The 19634-nt window shown below is 33.8% G+C and overlaps 2 protein-coding genes across 6 annotated transcripts; both read right to left on the bottom strand.

The window, feature by feature from the left end:
• Positions 1–6675: 6675 nt before the first annotated feature.
• On the bottom strand, positions 6676–10334 carry LOC136206752 (protein phosphatase 1 regulatory inhibitor subunit PPP1R8 homolog). Of its 4 annotated transcripts, none has more exons than XM_065997905.1 (4): positions 10154–10334; positions 9793–9876; positions 9233–9707; positions 6676–7689 (listed from the first exon to the last, which is right to left on the bottom strand). In XM_065997905.1, the coding sequence occupies exons 3-4, from the start codon at positions 9697–9699 to the stop codon at positions 6852–6854; spliced, it is 1305 nt and encodes a 434-aa protein (XP_065853977.1). In that variant the 5' UTR covers positions 9700–9707; positions 9793–9876; positions 10154–10334; the 3' UTR covers positions 6676–6851. The 4 variants fall into 4 exon arrangements, with proteins under 4 accessions (XP_065853977.1, XP_065853978.1, XP_065853975.1 ...); XM_065997906.1 differs by having other exon boundaries at positions 9793–9872; XM_065997903.1 differs by having other exon boundaries at positions 9233–9702; positions 10154–10333.
• Positions 10335–13928: 3594 nt separating this feature from the next.
• On the bottom strand, positions 13929–19110 carry LOC136205550 (C2 and GRAM domain-containing protein At1g03370). Of its 2 annotated transcripts, none has more exons than XM_065996194.1 (9): positions 18380–19110; positions 16835–18073; positions 16442–16624; positions 15992–16275; positions 15770–15886; positions 15380–15642; positions 14870–15041; positions 14490–14765; positions 13929–14393 (listed from the first exon to the last, which is right to left on the bottom strand). In XM_065996194.1, the coding sequence occupies exons 1-9, from the start codon at positions 18726–18728 to the stop codon at positions 14202–14204; spliced, it is 3075 nt and encodes a 1024-aa protein (XP_065852266.1). In that variant the 5' UTR covers positions 18729–19110; the 3' UTR covers positions 13929–14201. The 2 variants fall into 2 exon arrangements, with proteins under 2 accessions (XP_065852266.1, XP_065852267.1); XM_065996195.1 differs by having other exon boundaries at positions 16835–17988; positions 18380–18519.
• Between the last annotated feature and the right edge of the window lie 524 nt (positions 19111–19634).

Here is a 19634-nt window from a genome sequence, read left to right as displayed (position 1 = left end):
AATTTTCATATACCTGGTATGACCGGCTTCTCTGGGCCTACCTCTTGTCCGCTTTTTGAGATCGACACCTCTTATGCTTTACCAATATCAATGTCCATAATATGGACGTGAAGATTTTATTATTTGAGAAACCCACTACCTGATCCGTACGCTGCTCCTCACCCTGTGGCATTTTCGTTCTTCCCCTATCTCTAAACCAATCTCTTTCTCTTCTACCCCGTGTTCCTACTCGGTCGGCATATGTTGAGGTATAATATTGGCACCAAAATTCTACATCAGAGGTTGAAGGTTGTGCGGGCCATCTCTTAGTGATTGTGGTGCACATAAAGAAGTAGATTTTCCTTGACAACTCACAGTATGCTGTTCGGACTCCTGTGCACTCGATCCTACATCTTCTTCCCTTAGCTAACATTTGCCTCATAGTGGAAGTTGTTTGTGGCCTAGGGCCCTTAACGAAGAATCTCGTGCACGTTGAATATCCTCCCTAGGGATTTGAAAGAACCGTTCACAGTGTCGATCTAGATGTCCAATTCTACAATATATGAAGCAGAATATTGGTAATTTATCATACTTAAATGTGCATGTTAGCCAATCTCCCCCAACTTTACGGACTTTTTTCTCCCGTTTTAGGAGATGGTGTAAGCTCGATCAAACTTCTGCTGGTTATTAGGGTCGTATACCAGGAATCTCCCTATGTAATTACCCAAGGCTTGACTCACTATCTCCGAGTAGAATCCTGAAGGTAATCTTTGTATATGTATCCAAAAAGCAACCTGGTGTAGGGGAACGTGAGTGAATATTCTCTGATAGTTTAATCTGTTGCAGCATAAGTAGATTCTTGTCGAATGTCCACAAGCCTCCTTCCTACACCTATTTGAGATCATTGGGATGGAAGAAACGAAATAGCAGCAACTTACCGCCTAACATGGTCACCGTCAATCCTCTACATGGGCGCCAAATACTGGCCATTATGTGTTTAAAAACGTTGAATTTCTAATTGCGGTCCGTGAGTAAGGTCCATGCGAAACATAATCCATAATCTTCCGATGGCGAATTCTCCTCAATTCCTTCGAATTTCAGTCCTTCATCCTCTAGTGCTAGTTTCTCGAGTTGTTTCTCCATCAGTTCGATGAGGTCTTAGTGCAAATTAGGTGTGAAAATATCCGATAAGCCTAGGAAATCCTAGCAAACACTCAGTTCAATGGGACTGATCTCATCAGGAGCAAAACCCTAAATTCTCCAAAACATATATTGTGAGATATAAACTTATTAAAATCATTGTAAAGCTTAGTTCTTAAAAGTAAAAAGATTTAATAAACTTAGTTCTGACACAGTAAAGTGACCAAATTCATTTGGTCAGTCATTGACCAAGTGAAAACCACCATCCTTTCAACACCCCCAAACTTTTTTATCCAAACTCTACCACTAGTATTTATTTTCGTTTCCCAGAGAACCCGTATCATTAGTGATATCATATGAAAATATTCGACATACACATGTTTTACTCCATTTGCTTAGTATTCACATTTTTTAGTTTTACATCGGAATGGGATATCTGATCGCCGATCCCACTTTAATCATGTTTGTCTTATCTCCAACGTAGAAAGAATTTTCCGTCATCGTCAGATCGATATCAGGCAGGTTCAATTGTATCAATTAGTTTTTTTTTTCCAGTGTGCACATATATTGATAAAACTTGTCCTTTCATTTATATAAAAGTGGAGCAATTTGAGAGAGAATTAAGTTGATAATGATGATTCCGGCAAAGTAATCTTTAGAAAAAGCAAAGTAGTTTATCCATGTCCTTGGCCTGGATATGTTAAGCCACGACACGATACCGTGGTGTGTGTTTTGCCTTGACATATGATGATAATTATAGCATGATAAACATCATTATAGATATCATTAATTTCAATTGCTTTTTCTTTTTATCACTTTGTAATTTGGATTTTGTTATCAACATTATCATTATCATGTATTCAAACTACTCTTTCAAAAAGCTTACCCATTGTGTGTCCTCTTTTAAGCCTCAACAAACTAATTAATGTTAGCCTTATAATTAAAATTGAAATTAAAGACATGTCAATATAAATATCACAAAAGCCAAGTGAAGAATTTTATCAAAATTAAATAAATATATAAGATTTATAAAAATATCGGCTTACATTTATTAATCATGTTGTTTAGGATGGTTCTAAATTTTCAATACATACACATTTAAAGTATATAGTCACAAAATAAAAAATATAAAAATACAATAAGAAATACAGAAAAATAATAAATGAAAAGAAGTTATAAAGTTTAGTTTAGTTCCTATTTTTAAGCTGAGTGCAGGTCATCACTATTTGATGAATTTTTTGAGGCATCAAATACTGGAATCTTAAATTGAGACTATAGAATCCTGAAACTAGACTTATCAAGGTCTCCAGTGACTACTCGTGGAGTTCCAACTGATCAATGGTGAAAAAGATATGAATTTTCGAAGGTGAAGCATAAGACACGCAAAGCATTTCGGTTTCAGCTATTTTTAAGGTATTTTTGCAGCCACTTTCCATACTTTTTGATCATGTTTAAACAGACATAATGTTACTTGAGTTAGTTGAGAGTGAAGTTAACTAATTATTAGGAAGTTTTTTTTTTTTTTGAAACAAATTATTAGAGAGATTTGAGTTAGTGGAAGTTGATTTTCTTGCTCACCAAGCTCATTTTTTCTATAAGTAGAAGACATTGTGATAACTTGTGAAAAATCTTCAACCGGAGCTCTTCCCTGTGAGGCGCCGTTGGGTTCTGACGGAGACACTCTGATACTTAAGTCAATAATAATTTTGAGAATAAACTATAAGCACAAAGTTGGGAATCATAAACTGTACCTTGAATACCTCGTAGTGGAGGTATTTATACTAAATTCCATAACCATCAAAGTAGTCCTCCATTTAATGCCCTTTAATGTGATTTAATGCTATATTCTTTATGTCGGGCCGTTAGTGACTTTAAGGAACCATTTAATGCTATTAATTGTAGCGGTTTCCTTGATAACGGCTTGGTGACACTATGGGCGGATCTACCTTGGATGTTGTGTCTATGTCAGCCTAGCGGACGTAGGTCCTTTATGGGTATGGTATTTTCGAGATGTACCAACGTGGCAATGACTTTATGGCGTATGACTTCTGGCATACGCCACTACTTTGACCCTGCGGGTCTCATTTGGTGGCGGGACGTTAGTTTGGGTGCGCTCATTCTGTTATGCATTTAGTGATATTAAGAAATAATTAACTTAATGATTAAGAGAAATAAATAAATTAGAATTATTTAATTCCTTAAAGTTAATAAATGGATTATCTATTAATTATTTATATATGTGATATTATACAATTAAATTAGATGATGATTTATTTAAAGTTAAATTAATCGTAAATTAAATAATTTTCTAACTATGAATTAATAATTATTTTTGGTTTTTTCTTTTCTATGCCTACCAAAAAAAGAAAAAAAATTATTTTTGGTTTAGGAAAGAAAATAAATCTCTAATTGGCCTATGTGGGGAGGAACACATAGAGTGAATTTGGAGGGTATATATTCTTTTCATTAAACGAAGGAAGTTACATAAATTACATTTTTTATATATACACACCCTAACAGAATTCTCTCTATATGTCTACGTTCTTCCTCATCGTGTGGATCAACATTAGAGATACTCGACTTCGAGTATTATACGAGTTGATAAGAACCTTTTATGGATCGCACCTCCAATAGTAGATTGACATCAACAAGGTATTTTTACTAAACTAATTTGTTTAAACTAATTTATTTATATTAGTTCTTCATATCAAATATATGATTATAACTTGATCTCGGTTTAATATGAATTGAAATTTTTAAAAATTCATTGTTTGTAGGATTGGAAAAACCTAGCATGATATCTTCTACGCTTGAGGTGAGACAGGAAAAGGATCAAGGAGGAGCTGGTGGCCGACGACCCTACTTTGATGCTTAAGTTAGCAGTAATTAGGAAAGTAGGCACAATCAAGTATGAATTGCAATGGATGTGTGTAGGTACCTTGAGTACGGATGTTGTGTTCTATTTATAGGGTGCCAGAGGCAATTCTGGTATTCGATTTAAGGTGTGTGCCCTAGTTTCTCATGAGGACAGTTATTGCCTTTTGAATGGCAGATGTCTTCTGTATTTAGACAGTTTGTAATGTGCCTAAATTGTATTTCTTAGATTTCTAGAGTGGATTCGGAATGTCTCTCATTGGTCTACGTGTCTTGGTGATTACTCATCCTGACATGATTTGTTTCGAAAGGACTCTTTACACTATAGGTTCTTGCTTGTTTTGGATGATGACAAGTGTATATCCGATGTATTTACATGATATTAGTATAATAATGAAGGTAAAATAATTATTTCTCAATCTCTATATAGGTAAATTTCAAAAAAAAAAAAAAAAAACTCATGTGGTTACATAAATTGTTCAACGCATACGTGTGGTTTGTTTTTGCGACCAAGAGAGGATTGAGGTTCCTCGTTTTGCTAAAAACGATGATTTTTTAGTTTGATACTCTAAAAATGATTGTTAATGACTTCAAAAAAAAAATCAAAGATTTAAGGCTGTTTTAATTAATTTTAATTTTGGAAAATTTTCATTTTGAAACGATTTAGGTTTTGTTTGGTGATGAAAGATAAAATGAATGTTTAAAGAGATAAAATTCCAAAAATGATGATTTTGAAAAATAAAAGACATGGTTCGTACTACTAAATAAATTTAATCCTTGGAAATTTTCATTTTAATGTCATAACGTCATTTTTAGAGTATTAAACTAAAGATCCTCGATTTTAACAAGAATCTCAATCATCTCTTGGTCGTAAAAAAAAATACGTAATCAATTCGTATAACCACGATAGTTTTTTTTTTAATTTGCCCTTATATATACAAGGATATGACAAGATTGAACAATATAAAAGCTCAAAAGGTACATATATGATAGTAAAAGCATATTGTTTATCAATTTGCACTAGATAATTAATAGGAGAAATTAAGGTATAAGCCAAACCTAATAGACATGGGAAGATCCAATGTTAGATAGCTAGTAGACAATTATGAAGAAGAAATGAGTCTTTGTTTCATAAAAGAATAAGAAGAATTGTAGGAAAGGACATGATAAGGAAGAGATAAAAGTCAATGTAGGTTTGATCTATCTCCTTCCAAAATGGGACAAGTCAACCTCTACTCTATTGCAAAATGGGCCTACACTTTGTTCCTAAATACGGCTCTCTTTCATTAGTTGTTGCCAACGCATTTCTATTGCTATTTCGATCCCAATATTCTCCTTATTCTTTCCGTCTTTTTTGTTTTTATTTCCACCAAAGGTTTCTCATACTAATGGAAGCTGATGATAATTAACAATTTTCTCAATTTACAAGGATCAATATATATATATATATATATTTATTGTTTAAGGAATTAAAGCTCAGAATGTCCCATAAGCTCAATTTCACCTGAATTGGATTTTAGGTAATATTTTACAAACTAGTCTAAATATCTAAATATAATTAGTTTTAATATCCGAAATTTTATAAAATTTGGGTAAATTATAACCTTAATTTCACAAGTTTCGGTCTCTTTCAAACATAGTGTGTCACTTGATACAAATATAACTGCTCTTATATTAATAGGGTTGTATCGAGCCGAGCTTTGGTATGCTCATGTTCGACTCGTTAGAAAATGGTCGAGTTTGAACTCGGTTTGTTAAAAAAATTATCTGATTGTGAGTTGCTCACGAGCAACTCGTTTATTTGTTCACGAGTTTTGCTCGTGAGCAACTCGTTAATTTTATTCATAAACTTTAATCGCGAATAGATCATAATTATGTTTATAAGCAAGCACGTAAATAAAACGCGTGAACACATAAATGAAATATTGAAGTTGGCGATACATTTTCAATCTCATTTGAAATCTCTTTAAGACAAAACTTTGTAGTTTTGAAACAATGTAGTTTTACATTTCTCCTTTATTATTAAAAAAAATTGAACCGAACTTGCTCACAAGCATTTTCCTTACTATTATAATCGAGTTTGTTTACAAACTTATAACCGATCAAGCGTCAAAGCTCGTCGTGCTCAAACTCGTTACGAATCGTGCTCAAAATTGACTCGTTTATAAATCGAACCGAATACGGTCGAACTTTTATCGAACTCAGCTCATTTACAATCCTATATATTTGCATTTTTGTCTCCTCCCCTGGAGACTTTGACATTGTGAGTGTTAGGTAACTTATTTGATGACTTGCTCCGGCCTTTCAGCATCCAGGAGGTTTCCACCATTACACAAATTGGTAAATTCCTGCCAGCCAATCTATCGCCCACATTCAAATCATTGTAACATTTAACAAGTGATTAAACTTCTACTTTTGCTTTTTTTTTTCTTCAATCATATTCAGTTTCCATGTTTCAGGTTATTACATAAGATCTTTGGTGTTGTTTCTTGGCTCACAAAGCTATTTCTCTATTTTCAGTCGATTACATACATCAACAACAATCAAATTAACCAACTAAAGAGCTAGCTCATATATTCAAATTATCAATAAGCTATTTCCATGAAGCTTTCAAGAAGCTCCACCATCCCTATTAGCACTTTGCCTCAACAGATAACTATCCTCCTACGGGAACTGCAACTGTACAAAAAAATTAAAAATCTATTGCATTTCTTCTAGGTCAAAAGTTTTCAAAACAGTCCCCTTTAGAATGTAACTGAATCATCAATAAAGGTGTGATTCTTACAAGGATAAACTCTCTTACCAATTACAACAAAAAATCCCATTTCCACTGCTCTTCTCCTTGCAACTTTCTTCAATTAGTCACCAAATAAATCATCATCATCAACATCATCATTATGTGAGCTGGATTTGTTCCCGGGTTTTTCACCCAAAGAACCAATAACCTTCAGTTGGGCATCTTTAATTGGTGGATCACGTTTATCACTGGATGTAACAGAAGAAGAATATGCCCAGGAAGATCCTAGTTCACCGGGAAAAGCTTCTCCATAGAGGTCGTCATACATCCCACTTTTAGGAGGAGTTCTGACCTTTTTTAAGACTTCTTGCAATTTATTAGTAACACCTATTTGAGAAGCATTATTTTCCTTTTCTGATAATTGTTCCTTACCTTTGGGTATTATTGTAGTGTGTACAAGGGATTCATATTTCCCAACTAGACTTCCTTCTGTTACACCTATTGGACCAGGTTCTGTTTCTACATCTACACCATCTGAATACCCAACTACTTGAACCAGTTCTCCCCCAGCTTGATCTCTGAACGTCACTCTTGCTTTCTTAACTCTCTTTGTAGCTCGGCCGGACTGTGGACTGACGTCTCTTCTGGTTAATGAGCTGCCAGATTTGCTAGATTTAAACACAAGATCAGGATTGCTAAGACCATAACGATTTAAAAGAGTATTATAAGATACAACAGCTTCTTCATCAGATGGATCAGGTGGTGGTAGTAGATTAATATCTGAAGGCGGTGGTGGACGTGAGAAAAGAGCAGCATCATTCTTTCTCAAGATGTAAACTCGTGTTGACGCAGCAAACCGCAAAGATTGACCCGCTTCAAGCTCAACTGGAGTATCTTTGATCAATCGTTCATTTGCTACAAACGTCCCATGTGCAGACCCCAAATCAATTACAAATACGCTGCAGTAGTTAAAAATATACGAGTTACGCGAATTTTTCAACTTATGAAAGCTAAACAGAGGCTGAAGAGAACCAGAAAATCTTGTAAGGAAGAAACTACAGAGCAATTTTTCATTAAGAAGGCATTTAGTTTAAACATGAAGCTTTGAAATGCTCTAGTCAATAGTCGAATCCCAACTATTCAATACATGACTTCAATTATCTTGATCCTAAACCAGAAACGTAGCCTAACATGTACTGCAATAAGGTTATGTAATTTATGTTACAAAACATAAAGTTACCAGGTGGAAAGGAATATTAAAATAATTTGATAGGGGAGCGATTGAAGTGGTTCGTCATGTAGAATATAGACACCAATTGTACTGATGAAAGGTTGACAACAACCCTATTGATGCCTTGTGGTTCAGTGTCTCCTAATTTGTACAACTATAAGGTGACCCAGTTTACGTTCTAAAGTTAGTAGGAGGAAAGAAAATGTTGAAAATTATTGAATAGGGGTGAATTGAAGTGATTTGGCATGTACAGTGCAGACCAGTAAACATACTGATTACAGATCAACAACAAGGCTACTGATGTCTTTTGGTAGAAACCACAATAAGTAACTGAGCAGGTTCAGAGATTAAAGCAGAATTTCGGACAAGTTGAACTATAGTTTATTAAAGTGAGCCGCATGAAAATTTTCAATCCTTTTCATTTCAGTTGTGGCTTTCCTCTAAGTCTACAAGATAATTTGCTTGCTATGAAAAAAACAATTATCAAGAACCAGTAAGAGTCAGGTTTCAACCAATTTATCATGGCATCTGAAATCTAGAAGATGAAAAGGTTACTGAAGTTCGTGATAAGAACTCAAAAAACCTAACTTGAAACCATATCATCTAAGATTTAACTAGACTTTCAATTTTTCTTTTTCCATTTGTTTCACTAGTGGCAAGATGTCAACCAAATACTAGATTTAAAGGTTGACAGTAATGGTATATATGTAAAAAAGAAAAAAGGCAGACCCTGACATGAAACGACTTGCTTTCGCAAGACCTAACAAAAGAAGGTCGACTCACATATATGTTCTTGTACTCCATAAAATCATACGCCTATTTGGATCAGTAATTGCGTACTATGAAAGTTCTAAAACACTGCTAATACAGATTAAACAACTTCAAACAAAGAGTAATAGAACTCACAAATGACAGTAGACGGTAGAGCTCCTAAAAAGGATTACATAAGGTTCCTAAAAAGCTTTAGGTAATAATCTGATTTTTCACAATTCCGCATGAAACAATAAAACACAAACTTCATTTTTCTCCAGTTATGCTCCACTATGGACAGAAAACATATTGATATTGCAAGTAGAAGGCGTGAGGTAAGAAAAGGATGATGTCATTTATGTGCATAAAATATAGAACACAAATTATGAACTCTATATCTTTCATTATTTACCATAATGCTTACTGGAGGGAAATTTTTAACTCCATAACAGACTCATACAACAAAGATCAAATCACAATTCAAAGTAATACAATATCAATGAAAAGCTGTAAAACCTAACCTTCCATTTCTGTGAGGAACAACAGCAGCATGTTGGCGAGAAACAGACTGATGATCAAGCACAAAATCGCAGGCATGACCTTGCCTTCCAAATATGTGCCTACGTTTGTCCAAATTAATCCGATCAAGAACCTCACCATCCTTCAAAACTTCAAGATAATAAACACCCGACCGGGGCTCAATCGCCCAATCTGGTGGCTGCCAAGTTGATTGCCCCCCTCCAACCTGGGTCAACTGCTGAGTCTGCCCAACCAATGGCCCTGCCTCTGGAGCAGCTGGCTTCTGAGGAACATATGATTGCTGCTGGTGAAGTGTTTGTGTTGAAGATTGCAGAGATGGTATTGAGGTATTGGAAACTGGTTTAGGAGCATGTTGAGCAGTGGTCTTGGGAGCTGAATTGATGGTGACTGAGAATGGATCTGAGGATTGTGCCTTTTTAAATCGATCAAGACCTGCTCTGCCATACATTCTCTGTTCTTGATAAACAAATAAGGTTCTTCAGAATCAATCTAGACACAACATTACTGTAATGTGGGTTTCAAAATTAAACAAGGAACAGACCTTGATACTCAATTTGCACTATTTGAAGTGGAACTGGACCCAAGAGTCAGGCAACATTGCACCGTCCCATGTTGCAAACCCTAGCTTCAAGCACATAAGAAGTAAGCTTAACCAGCACAAGAACTAGTGCACTCAAACATTTATATTGAACTCGAAAGGGCCATTAATCCATTAACAGAAGAAGATTTTTCATCAAATCCAAATCCAATCCATAAAATAAAGAGAAGCGTCTATGATGGATCCGAAAGAAGCAAAACCTATTATACTATTCCAGATTAAAAAAGTACCCTATGTTTAATTTCCGAGAATACGCAAAACGAATATGAAAATAAACTGAAAGCAAAGTTAGAGCAATACAGACCTTAATTAGAAAAGCAGGAAAGTCAAGTGATTGAAAAAGAAGGTATACGATTCATAGAATTAGCAGAGGGGTTTTGTTGTGATAAAGTAAAGATTGGGGTTGGAAGAGGGGAAGGAAGGACATTACAGAGGGACACAATCAAACGCAGTACTGGAGGTTCGTTTGTTTGTTTTTTCTTCCAATATTAACCCCAACAATGTTGCTAATGCTAATTGTATCCTCATCCTCTAGGGTGCAAAAAAGGAAAAAATATGAAAACCCAAAACAACATATTTTAGTTGAGATACTAAAATAAATTTATAATTTTGTTTGATATTTTTTTTCCACTTTTGTTTTAAATATGTAATAAAATATACTTATTGACATTCATTATCTTAATTTTTCAAAAATTTTGTATTTAACCGACGATTCATATCATCATTTTTTTTTTATAGTAGAGACTAATTGTTTTTTAAAAAGTAAAATTATTTTGTTTAAAGTAAATATAGAAGGTACTTTATTCTTATTAATGAATAATATTTTTATTTCTTTTGTTAAAAAAAATATTTTTTAATATAAAATATATAAAGTTTAGATATGTAGTTAATTCTAAGAGCTTTTTTTTATTTTTTGTTATATGATTTTAGCTTTGATTAATAGTTTAATTATATAAGCGGTTTGACAATAAAAATATTGAGAGACCAATCTTAAGAATGTTATTTTAATTTAGACAATGTACACTTCGTAATAATTTATTTGTAATGCTACTTTTTTTAATAAATTACTATACTTGTCACTTGTTTTTTTTTTTTTTTTTTTTTTCAGTATTTGACATTCAATTTGTTGATTGTTGCTTTTCTCGTATTTCTATAATTTTTGTTTGAATTTCATTTTAGGTTTCTTTTTTTATCAGGCATTTTTTTCTTTGATTATTTGTTTGTGTTTGGCTTTTTTTTTTTTTTTTTTTTGTTGTTAACGATGAACCATCTACTTCTTCTCGTTCAAAGAGTTTTAAAATTAAAACTTTGATTGATATAATGGAGGATTTGAATATTCCCTTAGGGTCCGTTTGGTATGCCGTAATGCAATGTAATGTAATCAAGGTCGTAATGTAATCAAAGTTGTAATGGAATGGAATGGTAATTCCATTACCATGTTTGGTTGACAATCATGATGTAATGTAATGACCATTACAATATTTATATTTTCCTAATTCAATGTAATCATAAAATTTTATTTATATAATTAAAATCGATGAAAAACATGAAAAGCACGAAAAATGTGAAAAATCGAATCGAAATCAAATACAAAATTAGATTAACCGAAATCAATAAATTAGTATATAGTTTTCGTTTTTTACATTTTTCTCGTTTCTTTTAATTTCCATTTTCAACAATTTTCACCGTTTTTTTAATTTCCATTTTGCAACATTTTTCACCGTTTTTCTATTTTCTCTTTTTTCCGGTTTTTCATTTTTCTTTTCATTTTTTGCATTTTTTCGGTTTTTCGCATTTTTTTTCATTTTTCTCATTTTCAATTTTCATGTTTTTCTACTTTTTGAGACGTGAGTAGGGGTGTGCATCGGTTCGGTTTAAACCGCATACCGAACCGAGTGAATTCGGTTTTTCGATTCGGTTTTTTAACAATTCGGTTCGGCATCGGTTTTAATTTTAAATGTATTTCGGTATTCGGTTCGGTTTGATAGAAAATGTAAAAAAAACCGAACCGCACCGAATTACACCTATTTTACATTTATATATATATATATATTATACAAGTTTAGTTTTTTTTTTATTGTTGAGATAATAATCCAATATAGATGATCATTTCGGTATTCGTTTTTTTTATTCGGTTCGGTTTGGTTTTGTACCGATGCACACCCCTAGACGTGAGATTTGAGAAATGAGAGGTTAGATGACAATGTAATGAGAATTCAAGTCATTTTTCTATGTAATGGGGATTACAAGATTTCTTCAACAAAATTTAACTCAATGTTTTCTCATTCCATTACAATGAAATTGTAATATGCAACCAAACATGGTAATGAGTCTTCAATGTAATGGCCATTCCATTACGAAGCTCATTACGTCTTACCAAACGGCACCTTAGATATTTATGTTGTTGGAAAGTGTAAAATTTTATTAAAGGTGGTAGTTCTGTGAAGAAGTGTAAGAAAAAGTAAGAAAGAGTCGGTGAAGAAGTTGCATGTGAAGGACAAGAATGGAAATAAGAGTCTTGGAAAAATCAAGCAAAATAAGCCATTAAAAGAATTACTTATTAAGTCTTCTTTTAAAGCTAATAGGAAGAAAATTATTCATGATCTCTGGTTTTGTTTTACTTTATCCAATTTCAATGACTATTCTCAATTGATACATTTATGTGAAATTGAATTTATTTTTTTCTTAAACTTAGTTTAAGTTATTTTTAATTTTCTTTATGGTATGTATTGTTCAGTTTTGTTGTGTTTTATTAAATTGGAGTTATTTTGTAAGAGTTGGAAATGTATGAAAGTGGGTGAAATTGGTTGAAATTCTATTAAAGCCAATGAAATAGTGTGATATTGGATTAGATTGTGTGAATTTGGTTGAAATTATGTAAAATTAGTATTGGGTTTATTGTTTTTGGATCATGCATTTATGAATTTCATCTGGATTCAAGTCATTTTAGTCCCTTTTATTTGAGGTAAAAGCGTATAAAATTGGTCGTATTTTCATTTGACATTCTTTTTGTAGGATTTTTTTTATTAGTTGTACATGAATTTCAAAGAATATTTAGTTAATTTGGTAAAGAGTTTAAATGGTGTGCAATTGTGTTATTTTGTATATACATTGAAACATACATGTATGAATTTATTTATTTAAATGTTTTTTTTTTTTTGTCATATTTAGGTTCCATATTTTTTAGCCGGTGAATTTATTTTTATTTTTTTCCCCAAAACAAACCATGTAGTTTGTACCGTTAGCAGAATCAAGGTAAATCTTTAACTCTGTTAGTGGCAAGAGGTATTTTTGGGAAAAAATAAGTGTTCTTATTCTTTCTTTTTTCTCTTTTTCTTTTTCTTCTTTTTTATTATTATTTTTTGGAATTCCTGTACTGAAATTTCCAGCAGTCTGGAAATGCAAACATCTGGAATTTCTAGAATTTTGGAAATTCCAGAAATATAGAAGAAGTTCCAGCTGTTGGAATTTCCATAACGCTGAAATTCCAACGTTCTGGAAATTTTGGAATTTCTAAAAACAAAAAGAAGCGTCTTGATTCTACTAATGGCACAAATCATATAGTTTTTTTTTATAAAAAAAACTACAGGTACAGATCTGTAAAACCTCATGTTTTTTTTAAATTAACTCAAAAAACAATTATTACAATTTCATGTTTTCACAAATAAATATATATGGTTTTTTATTGCAAAAAAAATAACGATAAGAATCACGAAAATTAACTGACATCATTAGTTTTGATGATGTGGGATTGACATTGTTTTCCAATTTTGTTTCTCTTTCTTTATTTCTTAAATGAGAGAAAAAGAAAAAGAATAAATTGCATATTGCATGTCAGCAAAACTAATGGTGTTATTATAACTTATGTCTTACATTGAGGAAAAAATATGTGCCCTAATTAACAAATTTCTTAAGGTATTGATCTTGAATTGACCTCTGAGTAATTTTTTAACTGATGCCACCTCATTTTACAATCGTCCTATGTGGCATGTCAACAACCGTCAATCAGGGTCTGATTTTAAGAAAATAAGCAAGATTCACATATGTATACCTCTAATAAAAGATAGACATCTTCGAAATGCCAAAAGAAAAAAATAATCTGCATTTAAATTCAACTCTTTTAACCTCCATCTGAAGTGAATGAATCAGTATTTATAATTTTCCCATTTGTATTTCCATAAAAAGAAAATGTTAGGGTTACTCTGAATGAACTAAATTATATACAGCAGCTATGCAAAATTGCTATTGTGACAGACATGCACAATTAGTAAACAGTCACCAGTATGAACAATCAGCAGCTTTCTGCTTCAAGTCCACAATATCAATCTTCAAATCAATATCTTTTTTCTGCCCTACTTGTTGAAATATTCCTTCTCAATCACACCAACAATTACCTTCATCCTGTCTTCCATATTCGATACGACGTTCTTCGTAATCCTTTTCTGATGCTTCGTGCTTTTCAGCCACGCTACTCCAATGAATACATGCAAATAACTGCTTTTCGGTTTTGACGGCAAATCTTCAATTTGGTATCTCAAATGAAGCTGCACAGGATCAAACATAAGAATCAATCTCGACCAAGAAAGTTGCACAACATCATATATCATTTTCAAGATCAGAGAAAGGAAATATAGCCATACATTATAATTGTCACCAAGTGGAACTCCATGGAGAGTCATAACCTCTTCCACGAGCCAACCTTTCTTGTCCGGTATGGGGTACTTCTGCTGTGTGCTAGTTACCTCCCCTCGATAACGGGATATATGCTGGTCAAATCTGTAATATATTTGCCTCTCGTGAACATCGGCCCTCTCCAATTCCCACGGGGTGTAAGAATAGTTAAGACAACCGGCCTTCTCCATTGTTCTTCGCTCCAATTCACCCCCACCACTAAAACAATCCAGAACGAAATTCATCTGCAGCACATTAATCGCCATCAAATAAAAATAGATTAACCATGACAAGGTATAACGGCATACAAATTGGGCATACAATTACAATATGAGAAGAAAGAACTTACCGGAGCAGAAACAGCTGAAGAATAAACCTCAGAAAGGTTGACATCCTCAACGTCCAGGAAGGATCCAATGTCTTCACTTTGGAGGCTTTTGCTCTCTGATTCTTCTTCTTCAATTATTTGCACTTTCTGTTCAGGACTCAATGATCTCGCCTTCCACAAAGCCATGATTGTCCTGTACAAAAGGTAGATCACATCCATATTGTGAAACATATATTCATAATTTGGAATAGAACATTCCATAAAATTGATCTAGCATCATATTCATTGAGATCACCAAGTAAAAGCATAATGTATAATAGAGTTTTATATTAATGGCAATCATGCAGTTAAAAGAAGATTTACAAGGGAATAAGAAACCACATTAGACTTAGACGCCATGTTATACTTCTCATTACATCAAACATAAACTGAACAGAGATCTTTCTTATTCTTTTTTTTTTAATCATATCCAGTTATTGACATGCCAAGAAAAATTAAATCCAAAGTAAGCATATAGTATTAATTATTTACCGATGAGCAACGCTGAAAGAAACAAAAGACTGGAAATTAAATATCAGTCTTCCTGCCTTATCTTGCGTTTTCGCCCCATGCCTAGCATCCACACCTCTGCCTAGCCGGAGAGTTATTACTATAATTGGACTACCCATTGAAGATAATGTAGGAGAATCAACTACGATGTCTTCGATATCCTCCCAAAGGAAGAAAAACTTAGTCTTGTGCCCAAACAAATTTGCATGGAACCCAATTATTCTTGCTGAGAGAAACAAACGACCCTGTACAGAAACAAAATCAAGTCAAGAACCTAACCATTTAACTCAGAAAGGCTACAATACTTTTTTCACAATTTACAGATTAAAATATTAAAATAGCTTTAGGATACAATAAGAACATCAACAACACCTGCAATGGCATTTTTCGCTTCAGATGACAGGTAAAATCATTGATGAGAAATTCCTCAGGAGGAAGGCCAAAAAGCTTTTGAAAGGCTGAATTAGTTTGAGGAGACCTCAAGCTTATCTGAAAAAGAATTCAAATATAGAAGATGATTGAAGGAAAACAAATGATGCATGGCTTCTAACAAAATGAGAATATAAAAATCTTGTGCAGAATAGGACTATTTACCTTCTTCCCGACCTCCTTCTCCATCTTATTCAAGTATTCTTTAACAACGTTGCTACCTCTTGTATTATTCAAGAAAATCCTTAAATGCAGTTTCGACTGGCATGCTTGTGCTAACTTACCTTGAAGATGAATCCACACATCAGCAAGATCTGACACATTAGATTTTAGAAAATTAATTTCAGCATGACCCAGAGACGTTGCTTCATCAAAAGGCCCATCAAAATCAAAAACTTCCACAACCAGCATAGAAGGAGGGTCCTCCATCGCATCAAATTCAAATATTTCTGCAAATACCAAGAAACTTCCATTAAGATGACTTATCACATGATTTTTTTACCACATATAATGGCACTTCTATAAAGAGATATCATGATTTAATGATTGTAGAATGGCTTTGCGTGATAACAAATCATTTATATGAAGAAACTGGCAAAGAACAATATAATTCACCATTCCACAGAGGATTAGATTTCTGGAACTTAATCGAGCTGGTTCTTGTTTTCCCGTTACAGGTAAACACCACATACGGATCACAGAAGCCACTTGAATCAACAGCTGCCAAATTATTCCCCTCAAGTAAAGCAACGGTAAGTAGCCACCCGTCTCCTTGTGCTTTGACTCCATGATCACTTCCTACAAGTAACGAAAATAAACTAAGCAACATGCTAGCACAATAGTTTTCCAGCTCATTAAGCTCATTCTCACACAGCCAGAATAATACATGAATAATAATATATATGCATACAGCTCAGACACTCAGCAGCAAGTGGCCACAAAATATACTGGTTTGTATGGTAGTTACATAACATATGTGGAAAAGCAGAAGGCTGTGTACAAACTTACCTTTTCGTACTCTAGCCTGCATAAAGCGAGAAACTAAAAGTAGCACCCTCTCACATTGAAGAACAAGAACACCACAAACAATTACTTCACCAATTGAATCTGGCAAGTCAAGCCCCACAAACTCTAACCCTTGAATCACGCTAGAAGGAGATAGCCAGATGTGGATAATTACATACAGTCCAATAAAAAACGTAGAAACTACAGTAAAATTAGCAAAATACTGAACAGCTAGTTTCCAATCCGACTGGGTTTCCGCCTGCAATGAAGCCAAAACTTGTTCCTTCATAGTTCCCATTTCCTTCATATCAACTGGCTTAACATTTTGCGATAACACAGATGCATACACCTCAAAGCTATCCTTTAGGCCTTGTCTAGCTCCATTTTCTATCATACCCTTCATCATGGTGCTTTGCAAAAAATTCATTCGCCAGGATATTGTCAGATGTGAAGTTTGCTCTCCCGAAGGCAGCTCTGGCCCAGGCGTAATGCTGTAAAGCAACTCAGTCCTAAAGGTGCCTCCATACATCACATCTGGAGTGCTCACACTTACTAAAACAGAAAAAGTCTTCCCATCAGCTTTTAGATATGTCTGTTCCTCAAAGGCTTTGACAGCTTTAATTAGTTTCGTTGCAGCCTTGATATAAGTAACCATTCTTTTCAAGCTCTCACCGCCATTCTCAAATTTCCAAGCCCCAAGTTGCAGTTCTGTGCTCCCCTGAGCTTCTGCCAATGATCTTATAAAACTTGAATCAGGTGAAAATAGTAGAGAATTTAAATCTTGAGGGGCAATCATATATGATTGATCCAAAAGTACTCCGCCTGGTAGATTACTTGGAATTTCACTACCCAAATCTTTAGATTCCATTGTTTTCATGAGTTCTAAGAAGTCACCACCAGACGGCAAGGAGGAATCATCTGAGTGGTCATCAGAAACCTCGGATCCAATAGTTTCAGGTGGCTCTGAGTCGACAATGCTTTTACTATCAGAGTTTGCTGTTGCCTCTATACTTTTACTGAATATATGAGCAATCCTTGCAGCAAATTTTTTTTGGGAAGCAGCCTTTTCCTCCTTAGTGGACGTAATCTCCTCAGAGGATGAGATTGAAGGCCCGCAAAATGACCTAGATGGAGACTCTGACATCTCTGCACTCTTCCTGGGCAGCGAGGCATGATCATCAGTAGAGTTCAAATCAGCAAATGAACTATTTTGAGAAAAATTTATGCCTAAAAGAACGTCACCTGTTAAAGAAAAACATTTAAAATTCCATTTAGTATGCAGAACATCAACTGTGTAAAGAACAACAACAAAAAGACACAATGCTGAGTGAACTTGCATTTTAAATTACACCAAAAAAGAAAAATCCTGCATAGGGCCAAAATCAGAATCTTCTGCAAACAACTAAGTTCAATTTTACAAAAACCAAAACACTAATTTCAATTGACAATAACTAATGACCGAAATAGGAAACAAAACCTAAAAAGGCACAAGAGTAACTCAAGCACCTAATTAAGTAAAACAACCAAAATAAAATTCAGATAAAGTACCGCAATCTTTGTTCTTGGACTTCTTGTGTTTGCGTTGGAGAGTGTACCAAGCAGTGCCAAGAGATTTATTATCTGCATCAAAAATTAGGGAGACAGGGACTTTAATCTGGCCAACAAATTCATCATTAAAATACTTGTCCTCGTCTAACACAGAGATTACAAGCTCGTCATTCAAATCCTCAACTCGGAAACTGAACTCCTCTCCCCAAGTGGGATTTAAGCTCTTCTTCACAACTTTGGTCTTGCACCTCTGCCTCCCTAACTGCACTTTGACGTACGGATCACTTAACCCATTTGGATCCATTGGAGGCAAATTTCTTGCTTCCATTACGCGAACAAGAAGCCTCATTTTAACAACAACAAGCCCAGAAAAGCTCAAACTTGTTTATATTAATTTTGAAAAGGAAGGAAGGAAGGAAGGAAGGAAGAAGCGAAACCTTTCCTTATGATTTTCTAATACGAACAAAAAGGAAGAAATTGTTAAAAAACCATGATATTACAATTTAGAAGAAAGAGGAAGAAAACCGTGGGATCATAACTGCAAAATTGAGAATCCAATGATCCAGATAACCGAACAAAGAAAGAATTGCGAAATTAAGCAGAATGAGAAACAGCAATGGGAGTTTTGATTCAGAAAGAAGATAAAGAGGAATTAATTAAGAATAGAAAAATGGAGAGGAATGAAGATGAAAGCATAGAGACTTTTCCATCCCCTTTACGCTTATTTTTATTTTTATTTATATTTATTTTCGTTTGATACATAAATTTCATGAAAAGGCCTTTTTTTCAAACTGGGCAACTGCGCGTATGAGGTCTGACTTTTTGAGTCTGCTATTCTCTATTTACTAGTACTAACTTTTTTTGCTTTTTTAAGAATAAACATTGTGCAAATTAAATCATTTCCCAGCCCAAATATCAAATACACTTTTAAGGTTTTTGGTAAAATTAGGGGGCACAACAAAAAAAAAATCTGGAAAACTGAAAAAACAAATCGAAAATGGTTTTAATTTTAAAAATAGTGATTAATACAGTAAAATCTCTATAAATTAATAATATTGGAACCATAAAATTTTATTAACTTATAGAGGTTATTAATTTATCGAGTATAATATCAGTGATCTGGCCTAAGTCGGGACCAGACGAAATTATTATTTTAAAGATGTTATTAATTTATCGAGTATTAATTTATGAAGGTTTGACTGTAGTTATAGATACGGTTTTGATATTTTAAAAACCGCAGTTAACCGAAACCGAT

The sequence above is a fragment of the Euphorbia lathyris genome, chromosome 9 (assembly GCF_963576675.1).
Source record: "Euphorbia lathyris chromosome 9, ddEupLath1.1, whole genome shotgun sequence".
Taxonomy (NCBI): Eukaryota; Viridiplantae; Streptophyta; class Magnoliopsida; order Malpighiales; family Euphorbiaceae; genus Euphorbia; species Euphorbia lathyris.
The sequence above is the reverse complement of the archived record's forward strand: the minus strand, read 5'-3'. Positions and strand labels throughout refer to the sequence as shown.

Excerpts from the sequence above, each read along its gene's own strand:
- LOC136205550 (XM_065996194.1), bottom strand. The coding sequence starts at position 18,728 with ATGAGGCTTCTTGTTCGCGTAATGGAAGCAAGAAATTTGCCTCCAATG. Across the intron at positions 18,074-18,379 it reads GTCCAAGAACAAAGATTGCG|GTGACGTTCTTTTAGGCATA; the intron begins GTACTTTATCTG and ends TTTCTTTAACAG. Across the intron at positions 14,394-14,489 it reads CACTTGGTGACAATTATAAT|CTTCATTTGAGATACCAAAT; the intron begins GTATGGCTATAT and ends GATCCTGTGCAG.
- LOC136206752 (XM_065997905.1), bottom strand. The coding sequence starts at position 9,699 with ATGTATGGCAGAGCAGGTCTTGATCGATTTAAAAAGGCACAATCCTCA. Across the intron at positions 7,690-9,232 it reads GTTCCTCACAGAAATGGAAG|CGTATTTGTAATTGATTTGG; the intron begins GTTAGGTTTTAC and ends TAACTACTGCAG.